Below are 17449 nucleotides of genomic sequence, written 5' to 3' on the forward strand. Positions count from 1 at the left end.
TTTTAGCCTCTGGCTCTGGAAGGATGGCTCCAGAGCACACTAATTTATGCAGAAGCCAAATTGCTTGGTCACAACTTTAATGCCAGTAGCTCACAAAGTGGAATTTTTGCTCATAAGGCTCCACAGCTTAGAGGGAATATTATAGGAGTCAATTGCACCTTTAAGACCAACTTAGTTTTATTCAGAATGTAAACTTTCGTGTGCTCTGAGCACAGTTCATCAGACAAGGAATCCGGCACAGTGAGCAGAGCCACACATAGCTGGTAGGCAGTGGCTCAGAATGAGAAATGGTACAGATTTAAGATCCAGTGACAGAATAGTAAAATTATCTGGTAGGCAGGGATTTAGAATGTAAAATGGTACAAATCCAATGACAGAACAGTAAAATTAACAAATTGAGCAAACCTTTGATCTGAGTAGCATGAGCATTCGAAAGCAACAAAACAGTGCTATGTCAAAATGTGAGTGTCTGTTAATGACTCTATTGTTATAAACCTCAGCCAAAAGGAAGGGATTTCTATCTCAGAAGTTTTCCCATCCAACTAATTTACCTTTTAACATGCAACATACATATAGTTTGTCATTAGGAGAAAAATAAATTAAGATATAGTGGGAGATGGGTTCAATGTATGTAATGGGATAAACAAACAACCAATATCCCTGTTTGAGTGTGTCAATACAGCTAAAAGAGAAATACATTGGATAGTGATGTTCTTGTCCACCTAATTTACTTTTTAACACGTAAACATCATTTTAGTTTGCCATAGAAAAAAAGAATACAATAAAATATAGTGAAAATGGGTAAAGTATGTGTAATGAGATAAACAGCCAATATCCCTATTTTGAGTATGTCAATACAAAAAATTATTCTGATACACTATTCTAAAAGAGAAACACATTGGAATACTGTGGATGTATAACTATACTCAGTGAGAGTGGGTTTAGCATCTGTAATGAGCAAGGCTCTTTTTCTAGCAGGAGCTCCTCTGCATATTAGGCTTGGAACCCCCCTTTGTTGGGATTTGTTGAGTAGGCATGGCCACAGTGGCATTAGTTCTGCTGGGCACTCTGTATGTTCACTGGTTGTGCAAGGCTTGCAACCCCTCCCCTCCCTTGCTTGGATTTATTGATCTGGTGTTGCCACAGTGGCACCTGTTCTGTAAAAATGCCCCCTTTCACTTTCTACTGCAGAGACTCTCTGGTTTGATACCAGTTCCTGCTTTTTTGCTGATTCTACCTCTCTTCAATGGGGCTGGACCCCCTGTCTAATCTTTTTGAAACCTGGGGTGGGGAGGGGTGTCTTTTGAGTAGAGGCCAGAAGCTATGCTGAAAATTTGGTGTCTCTGCCTCAAAAACAACCCTCACAGACCCCTGCATAGATTGGCTATAATGGCCCCATAGGCTGTAATGGAGCCAAAGACATTTAAAGATGTTGCAATCCCTTTAAATGCATTTGTGAAGCTGCAACTTCACCCAGAATGGTAATTAAAGGGAGTGCACTCTCTAAATTCCATTTAACTGTGGCTATCCCCGCACTCCCAGCCCCACTCCATTATCTGGCTGAAAGAAGAGCTGATAAATACTGATAAGGTATTTTTAGGCTTTTTTTTTGGCTTGGATTGAGCTGAACTGACACCCCTAGTTAAATTCTTTGCTCTCTTATTTGAGGTTCAGCAGCTGTATCCTTCAAATTCAGATTACTTCTGTCTTTTGTAACCAGTATTAGGCCAAAGCCCAATTCACAAATGGTTAAAAGTAGTGTTTGTGTATATGCGTTAACATTCTTTGAATGAGGTCTGTTTCGTGTTTGTCCACACATGCTTTTTAAAAATTCTGCTGGCATTGTATACGGTGGGCACTGGAAGAACCTCACATCTGCTTGCGTCTTGCACAGAATCTCAATAACTCTATCATTTGGTGCTAGTGCCTGTTTCTATGCTAGGCCTTTGTGGAGTGCTGATAATGCCTACCATCTGCCACAGAGCACACAGCTACCTGCCAACAGGCAGGCTGGGGTGACCTCTGCTTCTCCACTGCTGATTAGTATTCACACACTGGCTTATTAGGAATGACCCCACCAGGCCCCTCTGTTTCTTTGCCTTTGCAGTGCTTGGCGGTTTACCTGGCAGTCACTGCTGTGGAGGAAGCTAAGATATAATCAGGGGAAGCAGGCAGGCTTTGCAAAGCAGATGGTGTCTATAGTTCTGTGTCAAGGGACTGGACTGCTAATGCAAATATTAATTCCTTCTAGTCAAATACTACACAGTATAATAGATAGCTATACATTATGGGGGCTGCATGGAGCAACGCTTTTTTTACTTCCACCGTTTCATGCTTACCACTCTCCATTCCTTAAATAGCACACCAGAAGTATCTTCCTCTGCTTTAACCTTCTGCACAATACCATTTGCTTTTGTGGGGAAATAAAAATTCTAGATAGAACAAAGATTACATTTCAATGCAATTTTAGCTATGAAATTATATTTGCTGTTGTTCAGTCGCACAGTCGAGTCTGACTCTTATATAGGCAGCAACAATTACTGTTTATTTTTTTTATGCTTTATTGTTATGGGTAATGTTTCTTGTAAGCCACTTTGAGCTTCAGTTGAAGGGGAAGTGTGGATTGGATCCCACCCCAGATCAGTAAATATTTTCAAACAGGAATGGGACTTCCTCCCCTCCCCCTCTAATGCTGCAGTTCAATGCTGATCCTGGAGAATGCTGATCCTGGAGAAGCAGCATGAAGGAGGAGTCAGGTTTGCCATTGGGGGTGATTTGCAAAAATTCCCTCAAATTCCAGTCCCATCTTGGCATATACAAAAAATAAATGTGAGATAAATTCTCTTTTTCCCTTCTGTGCATGCAGAATAAATGGCTAAGCCGCAGCCCCATGTTGCAGAGGAGAGTGTACCATTCCATGGCTGCTGTTCAAAGGAAGCTGTATGTTTTAGGTGGCAATGACCTGGACTATAACAATGATCGCATTCTTGTTCGGCACATAGACTCCTACAATATAGATAGTGACCAGTGGACTCGCTGCAGCTTCAGTATGTTAACAGGCAAGTAATGATAATCTTAGCTATCAATTCAGTTTGTTCGCTTGAAGGAGGGATTATAGAGCACAACATTCCCCTTCTAACAAGCAGCAACACTGAAACCAATTACAACCAATTCTATGTGCAACGTCTTCCAATAAACAAATTCCAGTGTAAGAAATGTTAATCTAAACACAGACTTGGCTCCTTTTTCTCTCTTAGGCCAAAATGAATCTGGAGTTGCTGTCCACAATGGCAGGATATATTTAGTTGGTGGCTACTCCATTTGGACAAATGAACCTCTGGCATGTATCCAGGTGAGTGATTTAAGCTACTTTCTGAAATCTCTCTGAATGATTTACAAGGTTACCTTTTTACAGGGCAGCTGTTCAAACTGAGATAAGGGTTTTAGATGGGGAAGAGAGATTCTTTTATCTATAGTCCGCCTTTCTCACAGGAACTCAGGGTGGATTACACAGAGTGATTCAGTACATTTTTTAAAAAAGGGACAATACATTGGGATTGTAGAAATCTAGAAACTACAAGAAAAAACTGAACCACAGCATAGGTATTAACATGGCATATCAGGTAGTACAATAATTACAGAATAGAATACATAATAGGATCCTACTTACCTTAAGCTATATACAGCAGTCACAGTCCCTAATTTATCCAAGTAAGTTCATAAGGAGTTTTGTACAGTGCAATCCTATTACCTGTGTAGAAAGCTCTCTCAAAGAATTCAGTTTTGTATAGTTTGTGGAAAGTCAGGAGAGTGAGAGCATTCCTGGCCTCCTCTGTCAGGCCATTCCATAAGGCAGGAGCCCAAACAGAGAAAGCATGTGTATAAGTAATTGTTAATTTTTCCCATTTGCAGGTTGGCAACCATAGAAGCCCCTGTTGATGTGAGCAAAGGTGTTGTGGCAGACAGGGGCGTAGCTACGGCTTTGGGGGCCCGGGGCCCAAGATTTATGTGGGCCCCCCTACGTGTGTGCACACCACCGGAAACAGGAAGTGACGTCACTTCCGGCGACGTCACTTCCGGCGACATCATGCCACCGCCGGAAACAGGAAGTGACATCACTTCCTGTGACATCATTCCCCCCGCGCCACCTGCCAGAAGCAGGAAGTGACATCACTTCCTGTGGCATCACTTCCCCCAAATGACATCATTTCCCCCAAATGCCACTGCCGGAAACAGGAAGTGACTTCACAGCACTTCCTGTGACGTCCCCCAAAATCCCCCAAATATCACCGCCGGAAACAATTTTGTTCTCAATTCCTGTATATACTTCATCAGTATATGGGGTAAGGCACTTTCTCAACTGTGCTGCATAATGCAGCCTATTTATTTTGTCCTGTTTGCTCTGTTGGCTCTATCTGCGCCACCCTCATCACTTTCGGGGTGTGGATCCCCCAGTAGGGTGGGCTCCCGACTCCCTCCGCCGGCTGTTTCTGATAGCCCTGCGCCCCCTCTTTCATTTGATATGTGTCCCGTGCGGGTGCCACCCTCCCGCCGGGAGATGCCGCAAAATGAGCCCCCTTGAGGCTTATGGCGGCAGGGCTCGGGGGAAGCGAGCTAGACTGCTGTTCTTTTGAGGGGTTATAGAGTGTTTCGAGCCCGTCCCTGTGGCATCGGTCCCATCGTTGTGGGACCCAGGGGGGCGGCGCAGCGGCCCACCGAAGCAGCCTGTCACTAATAACACAGGTCGAGATGCAGGACAGGAACCCGGAAGTGACCGACAGGCTGCTTCAGCGTGCCGCTGCGCCGGCCCCCTGGGCCCCACAACGATGGGACCGATGCCACAGGGACGGGCTCGAAACACTCTATAACCCCTCAAAAGAACAGCAGTCTAGCTCGCTTCCCCCGAGCCCTGCAGCCATAAGCCTCAAGGGGCTTCATTTTGCGGCATCTCCCGGCGGGAGGGTGGCACCCGCACGGGACACATATCAAATGAAAGAGGGGGGCAGGGCTATCAGAAACAGCCGGCGGAGGGAGTCGTGAGACCACCCCACTGGGGGATCCACACCCCGAAAGTGATGAAGGTGGCGCAGATAGAGCCAACAGGACAAAATAAATAGGCTGCATTATGCAGCACAGTTGAGAAAGTGCCTTATCCCATATACTGATGAAGTAAATACAGGATCTGAGAACAAAATTGCACCAGAAGACACAAACACAAAGCTCCCTTACACTGAATCAGTGCTTGGGTCCACCAAAGTCAGTATTGTCTAATCCAGTCACAAACACAAAGCTCCCTTACACTGAATCAGTGCTTGGGTCCACCAAAGTCAGTATTGTCTAATCCAGTCACAAACACAAAGCTCCCTTACACTGAATCAGTGCTTGGGTCCTGTCAAGGAAGAAACCTCATGATTTGGCAAGAGCCTGAAGATGGAAAGCAAAGGAGAAAAAAGAGGCAAAGATGAAGCCAAGGCCTCATGCTCATTCTACACAGATCATTGTGGGTGATGTCAGGGAACGAAGGGAGGAGGAAACGAGGCCTGTGTGCTGGCCTCATTTATTATTAATTGAATTTCTGCACATGAGCAAATTCTTTGCCTTCAGGGCTTCTTTTGTAGCAGGAGCTCCTTTGCATATTAGGCCACACCTCCATGATGTATCCAGTCCTCCAAGAGCTTATAGGGCCTACTGTAAGCTCTTGAAGTTTTGGCTACATCAGGGGAGTTTGGCCTAATGTGCAAAGGAGCTCCTGCTACAAAAGAAGCCGTGCTTGCCTTGATGCTCCAAGGAGGCTGTTCCATCCCACACTTCTTTCTTTTTTTGTTTTCAAGTCATCGCTGATGGCAACCGCACAGAGTTGTCAGGCAAGGGATGTACAGAGGTGGCTTGCCATTGCCTGCCTCTCTGTAGCAACACTGGACTTCCTTGGTGGTCTCCCATCTAAGAGCCAGATGGTGTAGCTTCTGAGATATGATGAGAGGGAGATAGCCTGGGCTGTCCAGGTCATGGCCCTCCCCCCACTAAAAAAAGCAAAGGTAGTCCCCTGTGCAAGCAAGCACCAGTAGTCGCTGACTCTGGGGTGATGCCGCTTTCACAACATTTTCTTGGCAGACTTTTTACATTGTACTTTTCACAATGCTTGCCATTGCCTTCCCCAATCATCTACACTTCTCCCCAGCAAGCTGAGTACTCATTTTGCCGACCTCGGAAGGATGGAAGGCTGAGTCAACCTCGAGCTGGCTACCTGAACCAGCTTTCGCTGGGATTGAACTCAGGTCCTGAGCAGAGAGCTTGAACTGCAGGACTGCAGCTTACCACTCTGTGCCACGCCCCCCACCCCACTACTGGAGGAGTTTAAAAAAAAATTGCTAACAGCTAGATCAAAATAGTTTTATGTATTAAAATATCACTGCTATCTATAGCTGCAATATATTAATATCCAGAATTCATTAAAAAAAACTTTAGTCCTTCCCCCCCCCCCCCAGTTATGAACAATGTGCAGCCAATACAGCTTCCGTTATATGTCTGCAATGAAAACTATCAGAGACTTACTCAAAAAGAAGTTAGTCATTGCCACAGCAGATCAACATAATGGCACATCAGCATTTTTTAAAAAACTACTGCTGAGCAGTGTTCCCTCAACTTAGAGTGAACTAACTAACTCAGCTTAGTGCCAGCTAGCTCACAGATTTTTAGCCTTCAGCTCCCACATTTTTCTCTTAGCTCAGGAAGAATGACCCCAGAGCACACTAATTTATGCAATGGCTCACAACTTCAATGCCAGTAGCTTGCGAAGTAGAATTTTTGCTCACAAGACTGCAAGTTGACACATCGGTTTTTCATAAAGCTGTGTAAACCTCGCTTCAGTTCAGCTCGTTCCCCCCCCCCTCCAGACTTCGAGAAGGAGGAGTGGGCCGGAGACAACCGTTTCCTTTAAACACACAGTTCCATACATTGTTCTCCCCTCCTCCATGTGCGCACCAGCCTCCTTCTCCCGCGCGGGGGGAGGGGAGTGGACGGCAACCGCCAACCGCGGGAGAAGCCCGAGAAGGAGGCTGGTGCGCACGCGCGCCTTCTGAGGCGAGGGAGCGAAAGAGAGGAGAAGCGACAAGCCTTTCCCGCGCTTTGCTTTCATTCAGCTCGTCGATTGTGTGAGAGAGTGAGGGGAAAAAAAGGGGGGGAAGGGAAGGGAACGAGGAGCCCCGACGTGCGTGCACGCGCCCCTCCCCACCCCCCTTTTTTTGCCATGTGCGCGCGCTCCCCCTCGCTGTCGGGCGCCGCGGGCGCCTCCATTCTTTTTCTCCCCCCCCTTTCAGCGCAGCAACGTCACGTCGTCACGGCCATTGTTTGGGGGGCCCCCCTTGCCAACGCGTGGACCCCCAGACCTGGGGCGGACCGCCCTTGCCGCCCCCCCCTCCCTACGCGTCTGGTGGCAGAGTATAGGGGGAAGAGGTGGTTCTACAGAAAAGGGACCATGAAACGCTTTGTATGTCTTAGCCAATACCATAAATTGGGCTCGGTAACAAATGGGCAGCCAATAGAGTAGTCTGCAGAATGAGAATAAATATGCATGCTCTGTCTAGCTTCTGGGTCCCATGCTCTTTAACTTGTTCATAAATGATTTAGAGTTGGGAGTGAGCAGTGAAGTGGCCAAGTTTGTGGATGACACTAAATTGTTCAGGGTGGTGAGAACCAGAGAGGATTGTGAGGAACTCCAAAGGGACCTGTTGAGGCTGGGTGAGTGGGCGTCAATGTGGCAGATGCAGTTCAGTGTGGCCAAGTGCAAAGTAATGCACATTGGGGCCAAGAATCCCAGCTACAAATACAAGTTGATGGGGTGTGAACTGGCAGAGACTGACCAAGAGAAAGATCTTGGGGTCATGGTAAATAACTCACTGAAAATGTCAAGACAGTGTGCGTTTGCAATAAAAAAGGCCAACGCCATGCTGGGAATTATTAGGAAGGGAATTGAAAACAAATCAGCCAGTATCATAATGCCCCTGTATAAATCGATGGTGCTGTCTCATTTGGAGTACTGTGTGCAGTTCTGGTCGCCGCACCTCAAAAAGGATATTATAGCATTGGAGAAAGTCCAGAAAAGGGCAACTAAAATGATTAAAGGGCTGGAACACTTTCCCTGTGAAGAAAAGTTGAAACGCTTGGGACTCTTTAGCTTGGAGAAACGTCGACTGCGGGGTGACATGATAGATGTTTACAAGATAATGCATGGGATGGAGAAAGTAGAGAAAGAAGTACTTTTCTCCCTTTCTCACAATACAAGAACTCGTGGGCATTCGATGAAATTGCTGAGCAGACAGGTTAAAACGGGATAAAAGGAAGTACTTCTTCACCCAAACGGTGATTAACATGTGGAATTCACTGCCACAGGAGGTGGTGGCAGCCACAAGCATGGCCACCTTCAAGAGGGGTTTAGATAAAAATATGGAGCAGAGGTCCATCAGTGGCTATTAGCCATTGTGTGTGTGTGTGTGTGTATGTGTATATATATATATATATATATATATATATATATATATATATATATATATATATATATATATATATATATATATATATATATATAAATTTTTTGGCCACTGTGTGACACAGAGTGTTGGACTGGATGGGCCATTGGCTTGATCCAACATGGCTTCTCTTATGTTCTTATGATAATAGCCAAACCATAGCATTCTGGTTGAATGATTTAGAGGGGAGCCCAACGTATTTGACATTATAGTAGTCTAGTGTGGTGTGGATCCAGGTGGCCAGATTAGCCATATCAAGATAAGGGGCCATCTTATGGGCTAGGCTGAGTTTGTAGAACACATTTTTTGCAGCTGCTCTCTAGTAATAAAGCTAGATCCAGTAAAACACAAAGGATTTGAACTGTCAGCAAGAATCAGTTGAACTCCATCAAAACCTGGAAGAGCAGCATCCTTCAAGACTTCCACCTTCTCAACCATCATTTCATCTGTTTTCTCAGGGTTTAGCTTTAATTTGTTCACTTTTAGCCAGTTAACCACTCTGGCCAGGAGTGACTTAGGACCTCTACCATATCACTGAGATATCTGGATAAGGATACATAGAGTTGAGTATCATCAGAGTACTGATGACAATTAACCCTCCAAATAGGAATGATTTGTCTTAAGGGCTTTTTACAGAGATTGAAAATATAGGGGATAGAATTGTGCACTGTGGAACTCTAATACCTAATTGTGTCTCCAGGCACCTCCACAGGATATCATGATCTACTGTGTCAAAGGCTGCAGATAAATCTAATAAGAGGAACAGAGAGGTTTGGCCTTTATTTATACTTAGATGGAGGTAATCGACTAAAGCTAAAAGAGCCGTCTCTGTCCCATAGCCTGGCCTGAAGCCAGACTGGAAAGCATCTAGAGCAGATGAATTATTCAAGAAGATAGACTTGGTCCACTATTGCTCTCTCAATCACTTTGCCTAGAAAGGGTAGATTAGAGACCAGGTGATAATTTGCCACACCATTTTTCCCCTGTAGGGATGGCTTTTTGAGTAGTGGACAGATAACCATTTCTTCAAGTGACTGAGGGAAGGTGATCTTAGTTAGTGACTGATTTACAACAGATGCCGAGGGCTTATTGATGTGGTTCTCACATGATTTTAGCAGCCAGGGCGGGCACAGATCCAGAGTACAAATTGTAGTCTTCACAGACCCTAAGATCTTATATCCATCACAGAAACTAGGTGAAAGTAATCCATAAACAGACCAGGCGGTGTAGTAAGCCTTTCTTCTTATGTGCCTATGTTACAACTAGCATCCAGATCAGAATGTATTCTTGACATTTTTTTAGCAAAAAACCTGGCTAAAGTATCACTGCTAATTGGAACATTTAGCTTGTTAAATCGGTCGGCCTCCCTGTGGTACCGCCCTGCAGTACCACACTGCGGTTCCACACTACTGTACCAAGTGGCAACACTCGCCTCCGTCCCTGGTGATGTGCAATGCCAGGTCCATAAATAATAAAACCTCAGTCCTGCAAGAATTTTTCATCAGGCAGGACATGGACCTGGCTTGTGTGACGGAGACCTGGGTGCAGGAGGGGGAGACAGTTGCTCTCTCCCAAGTGGCCCCGCCTGGTTTCTCCGTCCTTCACCAGGCCCGGACCAGCAGGCGGGGGGGAGGGGTGGCTTTTTTCATACGGGAGGATTGCTCCTTCAGGATACTTCCGCCGCCAGAGATCAAGGGCGTGGAGTGTGTGGGCCTGGTGTGGGACGTTGGGGAGAGTTTGGCAATCTGCCTGGTGTACCGTCCGCCTAACGCACTGGCCAGGACCCTGCCGTCCCTGATGGAGGCTGTAGCAGGCTGGGCATTGGAGCACCCTCGACTTATAGTCCTGGGTGACTTCAATGTCCACTCGTGCGACGGACCTGGTGCTTTCCATGGCAGCACTAGGACTTTCCCAATATGTAACAGCGCCCACGCATCAGGCTGGACACACACTAGACCTGATCTTTGCGGCGGGAGTAGTAGTGGATCAGATATCTGCCGAGGCAGTGCCATGGTCTGACCACCAGGCCCTGAAGGCCTGAAGGCTCGTGTGGACATGCCACCCCTGTCCCGTTTAGGCGGTGAGCAGATTTGGGCTCGCCCGCGTAGTCAGATGGACCCGTTGCGGCTTCAAACAGCTATACGGGATCCTTGGCCCACTGGCGACTCGTTGGATGAGCTAGTGGAGACCTGGAATAACCGGCTCTCCGAGGCCATCGACGAAATCGCTCCCCGACGTCCTCTTCATCCTCGATCACGATCCGCTCCGTGGTATACCCTGGAGCTGCGATCAATGAAGCGACGATTAAGACGACTAGAGAGACAATGTCGCTACGCTCCTGACGAAGCTACGAGAACATCATATAGGTCATTTATGAGGACCTATGAGATGGCTATTCGGATTGCAAAGAAGGATTACTTTGCATCCAGAATCGCATCTGCGATCTCGCGCCCAGCACAATTGTTTAGTATAATTCGGTCATTAACAGAATTGCCGCAGGGCAAACAAAATAATAGAGAATTGGAAATAGGCTGTGAGGCTTTTGAGAGTTTTTTCGCAGATAAGGTCTCGTCGCTCCGACACGACCTACCCGCTATAATTAATACAGTAGATGAACCTGGGGCACCGAGCACGTCTTCTGGTCCAATTTTGGACTCCTTCGGCCCACTCAGTCTGGAGGAAGTCGACAGGATCCTTGCAGCTGTGCGCCCTACGACCTGTAGGTTAGATCCGTGCCCGTCTTGGCTTATAAAGGCTAGCCAAACGTGGCTGCGTGAACCACTACAGGACATTATCAACAGGTCCCTGATTGAAGGGATCTTTCCCACACCTCTTAAAGAGGCAGTGGTCCGTCCCCTCTTAAAAAAACCATCAGCAGACCCGGCCATATTGGCGAACTATCGGCCGGTGTCAAACCTTCCCTTTCTGGGCAAGGTCATAGAGCGGGCGGTAGCGATTCAGCTGCAGGGATTCCTGGAGGACACTTCCGCACTGGATCCATTCCATTCCGGCTTCCAGCCAGGTCACGGGACGGAGACAGTTCTGGTCGCCCTCATAGATGACCTTATGCGACATCTGGACCATGGCGGTTCCGCAGTGCTGTTGTTATTAGATCTGTCAGCCGCTTTTGACACGGTTGACCATCAGCTACTGACTAGCCGCCTTGCCGATGTGGGGATTCAGGGATTGGCCTTACAGTGGCTGACCTCCTTTCTCCAAGATCGGGGACAAAGGGTGGTGATAGGGGAGGAAGCATCCCAGAGGCACTCTCTTAGCTGTGGGGTGCCGCAGGGAGCGGTCCTATCCCCGATGCTAATTAATATCTATATGCGCCCCCTTGCCCAGATTGTCAGGAGGTACGGACTGGGTTGCCATCAATATGCGGATGACACCCAGCTCTATCTATTGATGGGTGGCCAGTCTGACTGTACCCTGGAAAATCTAGACCTGGCGTTACAAGCCGTGGCCTCTTGGCTCAGACTGAGTCGGCTGAAATTGAATCTGACGAAGACGGAGATTCTCTACCTGGGTCGGGGCGGTCCGGGGAGAGAGATCCAGCTGCCGGCCCTTGACGGGGTACCATTGATACCGGTCCCTAAGGTCAAGAGCTTAGGCATGCTCCTTGAGTCCTCCCTTACAATGGAGGCTCAGGTGGCAGCCACTGTTAGATCTGCCTTTTTTCATCTTCGGCAAGCACGGCAGCTGGCCCCTTACCTGGAGCGCAACGACTTAGCGACGGTAATCCATGCTACGGTCACCTCAAGAATAGATCACTGTAATGCTCTCTACATGAGGCTACTTTTGACACTAACCCGGAGACTACAGCTAGTGCAGAACGCTGCGGCACGGCTGCTAATGGGGCTGCCGCGACGGGAGCACATTCAGCCAATGCTGAGAGAGCTGCACTGGTTGCCTGTTGTATTCCGAGTTCGCTTCAAGGTGTTGGTATTAACCTTTAAAGCCCTCTATGGTCAGGGACCTGCCTATCTACGGGACCGCCTTTCCCCATATATCCCCCAGAGAGCACTGCGATCAGGGACAAAAAATCTGTTGTCCGCCCCTGGCCCAAGAGAAGCCAGGCTATGTGTAACGAGATCCAGGGCTTTTTCGGTGGCAGCGCCAGAACTTTGGAACACCCTCCCAGAAGCTATAAGGGCCCTGCGGGATTTATCTGCGTTCCGCAGGGCCTGTAAGACCAAACTGTTTAAACAGGCTTTTGTGGTCTAACTGAAAAAGGGCTGCCACCGGACACCAGTGGGTCTGATCATAGTTAAGAAGTCAATACCGCCTATACTGGATTGAAATAGTGCTATAGAATGGTTTTAAAGTTGATATGTAAATTATGGTTTTATATGTTTTATTGGATTAATTGTTTTATAATGTTGTAAGCCGCCCTGAGTCCGCTTGCGGAGAGGGTGGGATATAAATGAAAAGTAATAAATAAATAAATACCATCCTGTACTACTAACTAGCTATTGTAGTTGATTTTATTGTGTTTTTATTATCTATATTGATGTACTGCTCCCTGAGCTCCCATGGAGGAATGGGTGGAATATAAATAAACTAATAATGATAATGATGATGATAATAATAATAGGGTCAGATTTAGGCACCAGCAAATGCTGAGCTATCTTGAATAATTGGAATGGATGTGAACTAGTTGATAATATAATAGAAAGTTTTCTTTGCCACTGGAGGGACAGTGGCTCAGTGGTAGAGCATCTGCTTAGTAAGCAGAAGGTCCCAGGTTCAATCCTTGGCATCTCCAACTAAAAAGGGTCCAGGCAAATAGTCATGAAAAACCTCAGCTTGAGACCCTGGAGAGCCACTGCCAGTCTGAGTAGTAGACAATACTGACTTTGATGGACCAAGGGTCTGATTCAGTACAAGGCAACTTTATATGTTCATATGTCAGCACTGCTTCATAGGCCAGATTCAGTATGATTTCTCCACCAATACCATTCTAGATGTCTGCCAACCCATTTCAGATCACTCAGCTCTGTGCTAAACCAGGGGGCTGGGTTTCATCCCAAGGGTGGGAGAGGTTGATGAAGGGCAAGTTTGTTGATAGCTTAGAGGAACTTCACATCCCATGATTCTGCTGCAACCTCAACATAATGCATGTTTGGAATCCTAAAATCTTCCAGAGCAATCTGAAATTCAGTAGAATTAGCTTCCATGGTTGGACCATTTCATCTGGGCCCCTCTCATGTGAGCTGTCAGAGCCACATTCGTCTTGGTTTTGAGTAGGTAGTAGTTGTACCTAGGAATGGACACAAATCAGAAACATGTGGTTCATAATGGTTCATGGCATGCCCAGTTCATGAAGCACAAATTCTCATGAATGTTTAGGGGCTAAACGAACACATTTGGTTCATGACACAGTAGAATGGCTTCCTGGCACACTAGAGACACCAAATTCATAGGGGATCTCCGGCTGGTGTTCCTCTACCTGCCCTCCAAATTTGTAGAGGATTGAATGTACAGGGTCCATGTTACAGCCCCCCCCAAAAAAGGTGCCCCATCCTCCATTGTATCCAATGGAGAAAAAAGCAATAAAAAAGCAAAGGCAATAGAAGCCCAGCAGAACAGAATCAAAGTTCCAGAGAATCTCTGCAGTAGAAACTGAAGGGGGGGGGAGGTATTTTTTTTTGCAAACCCAGCAGAACCAGTGACACTGCAAACCCAACAGGACTAAAGTTAAGCCAGAGAATCTCTGCCATAGAAACTGAAGTTGTTGGTGGGCATTTTTTGCAATTGCAGTAGAACTAGTGCAATTTACAGAATGCCCAGCAGTACCAGTACAATAAAAGAGTGTCTAGCAGAATCCCGTGCCATGGTGGCAATGCCAGCTCAACAAGACTGATGTCTAGCACAGAATAACACTCCAAGCAAGGGGGGGGGGGGGGGGTTGCAAGCTCAACACAACCAGTTCAGTGTACAGAATGCCCAGCAGAACCCACTGTCACTATAACAATGCAAGTAAAAGGGGTATCATGTCAAACCAGAGAATCCCTGCAGTGCAAACTGAAAGGAGGGGGAGGCATTTTTGCAAGCCCAGCACAACCAGTTACAATGTGCAGAATGCCTAGCAAAACCCAGTGCCACTAGCATTGCAAGCTTAAAAGGTCTGATCTCAAAACAAGTCACAAGAAATCCAAGCAAGGGGGATTTTTTGCAAGCCCAGCACAACCAGTTACAATGTGCAGAACCCAGTGCCACTAGCATTGCACACTTAAAAGGGATGATCGCAAAGCAGTCCCAAAAAATTCAAACAAAGGAGGGATTTTGCAAGCCAAATGTAAGCCGAAATGCCCTCAAAACCGATGTTGCTGAATTGACAGGTGGGCACTTTAATAAGGATCAGAACCTATGTAGACAGGCTTCACGTCCAGAAACTATTGCTCAAATATGCCAGGGACACTAATTAAGTAAAAGCAATTAAAATTCATTGTAGAAAATATAAAGATAAAATACTCATAAAATCACACATACAGTCCTAAGGAAATCAGAGAGAGAGATAGAGAAACACATGGGTAAATGAACAGGGTGATAATTACCGATCGTAGTCTTCAAGTAAGGCTCCAATGGCGACGAGCGAGGACGAGGGAGAGGGGACCCAAAACTAGGCCTCAGAATCGGGGATGGATCTAGACAGCGGAATTGGGATACTGCTAGAAGCGCACCTGTGGGTAGCTAGACCACAGGTTATAAGGACTACCTTGAGCCCTCAGGGGATGGGTGGTACGAGGGAGGAGGAAAGTGGTCAGCTGGTGCATGACCTCAGAAAAAGGGGAGGCTCTGCAGTGACCATAAGGGCTGAACTTTTGCAGTAGCCAATGGCTGGCTTGGAGGAGCCACCTAATTGGCTGCCTGCTCCTGGCCAATGAGGTCTTGGCACTAGTTACCTGATTGGACCTGCAGGTAACAATGGGCCAAGGTGGGACGCTTCAGGGTAGCTGTCAAGGGAAAGAAAGGGCGAAACTACTGGGGTGGAGGTACATGGGAGTGGTTGAACTTAGATGCAATGGTGACAATAGATGGCCAAATTGCTGTCTAAGGTAACACCCAGTCTACACAAAGACACTTGGCTCAGGGTGGAGATGGTCTTTCTTCTTCTCAGTCTTCCACTGGCATCAGTCTTTGTTTTTGGACAAAGACTGTGGCAGTTGGGCAGTTGTCCATGCCTGGGATAAGCTTGATTGCTGTATGTGAAGGTGACATCTGGTGAGTACATGAGCCATTTGCTTCGCTGGAATGGAGTCTGGCATGTTAGGAAGATAGCTGCGTGTGGTGTTAGCCTCCCACAGTGGATTCCGTGGTCAGTGCTGAAAACCGCTTGCCTGGATAGCTCCTGGCAGCACAACTTCTCCCACTTCACGGCCAAGATGGACGTCACATGAAGCGAAGGGAAACCATCTGTTCTCCTGGTTAGCACTCTTTCACTGGTTTCGAGTGCTATAGTAGCATTGTGGCTACTAGTACTGTACAAGTCCTTTCCATGCCTGATTAGGCAAAGCCACACTCTCTGGCCAGACGTGTGTAAGTTACTTCTCCAGGTGTTCTGGCAACCAGGCTGGTGACTATGATGTTCTGTAAGGGGTTTTTTCCTCACACAAACACAAAAAAAATTCAAACAAAGGAGGGATTTTGCAAACCAAACACAAGCAGTTATAATGTACAGAACCAAGGACTGATCTCAAAGCACAGAGTCACAAGAATCCAAGCAATGGGGATGGGGTTTTGCAAGCTCTGTGCAAGAAATGGGAAGTGAACACCAAGGAACTCCACAAAGTGGGGGAAACCCTCTTGCAACTAACATAGCTAGTTTGAAACTATTGATTTTAAAAATCCTGCATTAACTTGTCTGTTCTGTGGTATTCTACATTGGCATGTAAGCATTCAACACACAGTTGATGCAAAAAAGCACAGAGAGCACAGCAGGCTAGTAGTAACTGGCCACTGCTGTTAATGTACATGAAAATTTTGGGCAGGGAATGCATTTAGGACTCATTTCACATAACTGCAATGCTTACTTGGGTGGTTACAGTGATTACTTTCTGTAGGCTCCATGTCAGGTCTTCAGACTGTATTCAATAGTTTCTATATGGAATTGTCAGAGTTGGAGTTCTAACACAAACTACACAACTTTCTTTTTGTCTTTCTGAGTGGTTTTGAGAGCAAGAATGTACTTAAAAAAAACTTGACAAAAGTCTGTCATGAAAATGACAAAAAAACCAGGAAGGAGGGCAGTTTGCAAAGATTTGCATGTATGCAAATTACTGTTTGCATAGGTGCAAGTTGGGGAAGACTGTGGAGACCAATATTTCTATCAAGTTTGGGGGGGGTTTGCTACACTTTTGCACTGATCAATATGTGCAAATATAGTTGATTTCACGAAGGCTGGCACTTCACAGCTGGATCACAGCCTTTGGCTCCAGCCCTTTCACTGCTTATACTCTCCCCTCCAAATTAAATTCAGGAAGTGCACACATTCTCTGCCCTCCCCAAGGCATTCTATAAACATTAGACAGTATCACTTGCCCTGCCTCTGTAGGCAAAAGATGAGTTTTTGTGCTGCCGGCAGAATCAGGCTCCTCAGCAGCCCAGCCTTCTTCAGGAGTGCATTTTTTTCCACTTTAAGTTTTCTCAGCAGGGTTTTTAAAATTTGCTTGTCTTCTGAGCCTTTCACCAGTTGGCTCACATAAGCCATTTCAGATAGTGAAACAAAAGGACAAAATCCTTAGTCACTACAAAACACTTTTATAATTGGTAAACATGCCCTTCCCCCTTTAAGTAGGTTTCTAAAAACCATTTTAAACAAGGACAGATATGAGGCTAATTATTTTGAATGATAAATTCTAGTTTATTATTTCATCAATGGCATAGAAATCTTGTAATGAGAATGCAGCTGTTATGCAAAC

General features: G+C 46.3%; 1 protein-coding gene across 3 annotated transcripts in view; it reads left to right on the forward strand.

The window, feature by feature from the left end:
• Window positions 1–17449, forward strand: part of KLHL32 (kelch like family member 32) — a 117058-nt gene that overhangs the window by 97557 nt on the left and 2052 nt on the right. For all 3 annotated transcript variants that reach the window (XM_060237385.1, XM_060237396.1, XM_060237415.1), the window contains 2 exons: window positions 2867–3059; window positions 3258–3352. In XM_060237385.1, coding sequence (XP_060093368.1) covers window positions 2867–3059; window positions 3258–3352 — 288 coding nt within the window. The remainder of the gene's footprint in view (window positions 1–2866; window positions 3060–3257; window positions 3353–17449) is intronic.

Source organism: Heteronotia binoei, chromosome 1 (assembly GCF_032191835.1).
Source record: "Heteronotia binoei isolate CCM8104 ecotype False Entrance Well chromosome 1, APGP_CSIRO_Hbin_v1, whole genome shotgun sequence".
Taxonomy (NCBI): domain Eukaryota; kingdom Metazoa; phylum Chordata; class Lepidosauria; order Squamata; family Gekkonidae; genus Heteronotia; species Heteronotia binoei.